This window comes from Charadrius vociferus, unplaced genomic scaffold, assembly GCF_000708025.1.
Source record: "Charadrius vociferus isolate BGI_N301 unplaced genomic scaffold, ASM70802v2 scaffold1343, whole genome shotgun sequence".
Classification (NCBI taxonomy): domain Eukaryota; kingdom Metazoa; phylum Chordata; class Aves; order Charadriiformes; family Charadriidae; genus Charadrius; species Charadrius vociferus.
In genome coordinates, this window is record NW_009647776.1 from 1 (window position 1) to 2,122 (window position 2,122).

The window sequence follows — 2,122 nt, forward strand, 5'->3', positions numbered from 1 at the left end:
GTGGCACAGGGCAGGCAGGGGTTGGGGTGGGCAGGAGAGGTTGGGCACAGGGTCAGCACTGCCAGCACAAGGTTGTTTCCCTGTGGGATGGCTCTCATGGGGTGACCCTGGAAGAGGAATGAGGTGGCCACGGGCCACCCTGCTCTTCTGCCCAAGCCCAGTGTTCCTCTCCCCTGAGCAGCCCATCTGCTTTAGGGGACTCATGTCTTCTAGGGGACACAACCCAAAAGTTCCAGGCCGCCTTGGGCCCTTCCTTAGGGATGTAGGTGGCCACATGAGCTATTCTCAGTGCCTCTGGTATGGGGGGACCTTGTCCTCAGTGCTGCCAGACCAGTCCTGGTTGAAAGGAAGGAAAGAGATGAGAACCAATAGCCACCATGGGGCATGGAGCGGGATTCATCTTCCAGTGCCTGGATGTGACCAAGGGTAGGCTGAGCCACCTCCAGGGGCTAAGCCCGGGTGGGCTCCCACGGTCTTTCCCCAGGGACCTTGGACACCAGCAATGACAGTCCCAGCTCAGCAATGCAACTGACCATCCAGGGCCCTGCTCCAGTGTGCACTCGCTCTCTGGGGACACAGCCAGGTCCTTTCCCCCATCCTGGCCCCAAGGGTATGAATAGGCTGCCCCTTACCTGAACATGTCACACCAGCATCCTCAATATGACGACAGTAGTGTCTTCCCCATCCTCTGTGTGTACAGTCAGACAGGGCAGACTCGGTGCCACGACAGTGAACATCATCCATCCAAATGGGGCCAGATCCTGCCCCAAAGTGTGCTTGGACATGAGCTTTGACAGGAGACCCACAGCCCAGCTGCTTACAGACCACTGCAGCATCGGCCATGCCCCAGGAGTCATCACACACGGTCCCCCACTGGCCCTGGTGTTTCCCCTCCACTCTCCCAGCCCGGCGCCCCCCCCCGTCCTCCAGCCTCACCTCTGCAGCCCCTTCAAACACAAACATGGGACCGGTCAGGAGATTCCCGAGCCCCAGACTGCAGGTCTGGGACTGCCCCCTGCCTGGACCGAGTCACAGGCACCAGCGTGGGAGCCCTCTCCCCTTTGAGCTGTCCCCAGGGACGTATGGGTGTCCCTTCCCTCCCCACAGTCCATACAGGCTAGGGGTGCCCCACTCCAGCCCTGCTGGGTCACAGACCTTGGAACCTCCTCCCACTCCAACACCCCCCTGCACATACTCATCCACCCATTGTGCCCCCATCTCTGCCCAGGGCACCCGCTCCCCCTGAGCCCAGCACCCCCTGAACAGTCCCGTGCACCCCACGCTCCCAGCATCCCCAGCCGACCACCTGCTCTGCCACCACCCAAACTCACACCGTCCCCAGGGCTTTCAGTGTCCTCAGGGAGCACTGAGATGATCCCAAGGTTCCCCTCACCCCCAGTGCCAGCCCAGTCCCTGTGGTTGGCTGCGGCCCTGAGGAAGGAAACTTCTCTGTAAGCTGTGAGGGCAGACAGCATGGTCACCCTCTCTCTGTGGGGTAGCAACTGCCTTCCCGGGGTGGGGGCTCCCCTGGACCCTGGGGCAGTGAGCAGCACACGAACCCTCTGGGGCACCCTAGAGATTGGCTGTGGTCTGGGGATTGCTGAGTGCTGCCATCACCAGCTGAGACGCTGCCAGCCCCAGGAGTACAGCACTGGGGAACAAGGGGTCCCCAAAGGGTACCCCAGGGTGGGGTGTTCATATATACAGCCAGACATGGGCTGCCATAAACACAGAGAGGCACGGGGAAAGGCAGAAGGTCTATGGACTTGGGCACCTTCTGACCCTCATCTCAGTGGATTCTACAAAGAAACCCCATTCCCAAAGGGTTCCTAATGATCCCATTGGTACCCGATAGCCCTGGGCTGTGGAAAAATGGAGCCAGCACTTACCTCTGCAGAGCTGCACCCAGAGGAGAAGCAACAGCACCTGAGGAGAGCAAAGTCCTTCTGTCCCCATCCTGAGCCAGCTGCCCTGACGGCACAGCCCTGCTGCACCCTGCTCCCTGTCACGGCTCCTGGGGGCTCACAGGGATGATGACAACTGGAGGGTAATATATCTCTGCAGATGCTGACACAGCTGCAGAACGAGCCAATCGAAGCAGCAGCAGCACCTCTTTAGACGT

At 60.4% G+C, this 2,122-nt stretch overlaps 1 protein-coding gene across 1 annotated transcript; it reads right to left on the bottom strand.

Annotated features, from left to right (window-relative positions):
• Positions 1–632: 632 nt before the first annotated feature.
• Positions 633–963, bottom strand: LOC104284111 (scavenger receptor cysteine-rich type 1 protein M130-like; the record flags this gene model as incomplete). The annotated part of the gene is made up of 1 exon (XM_009882398.1): positions 633–963. A coding segment is annotated over exon 1 (331 nt), but the record flags the coding sequence as incomplete, so codon positions are not given.
• Between the last annotated feature and the right edge of the window lie 1,159 nt (positions 964–2,122).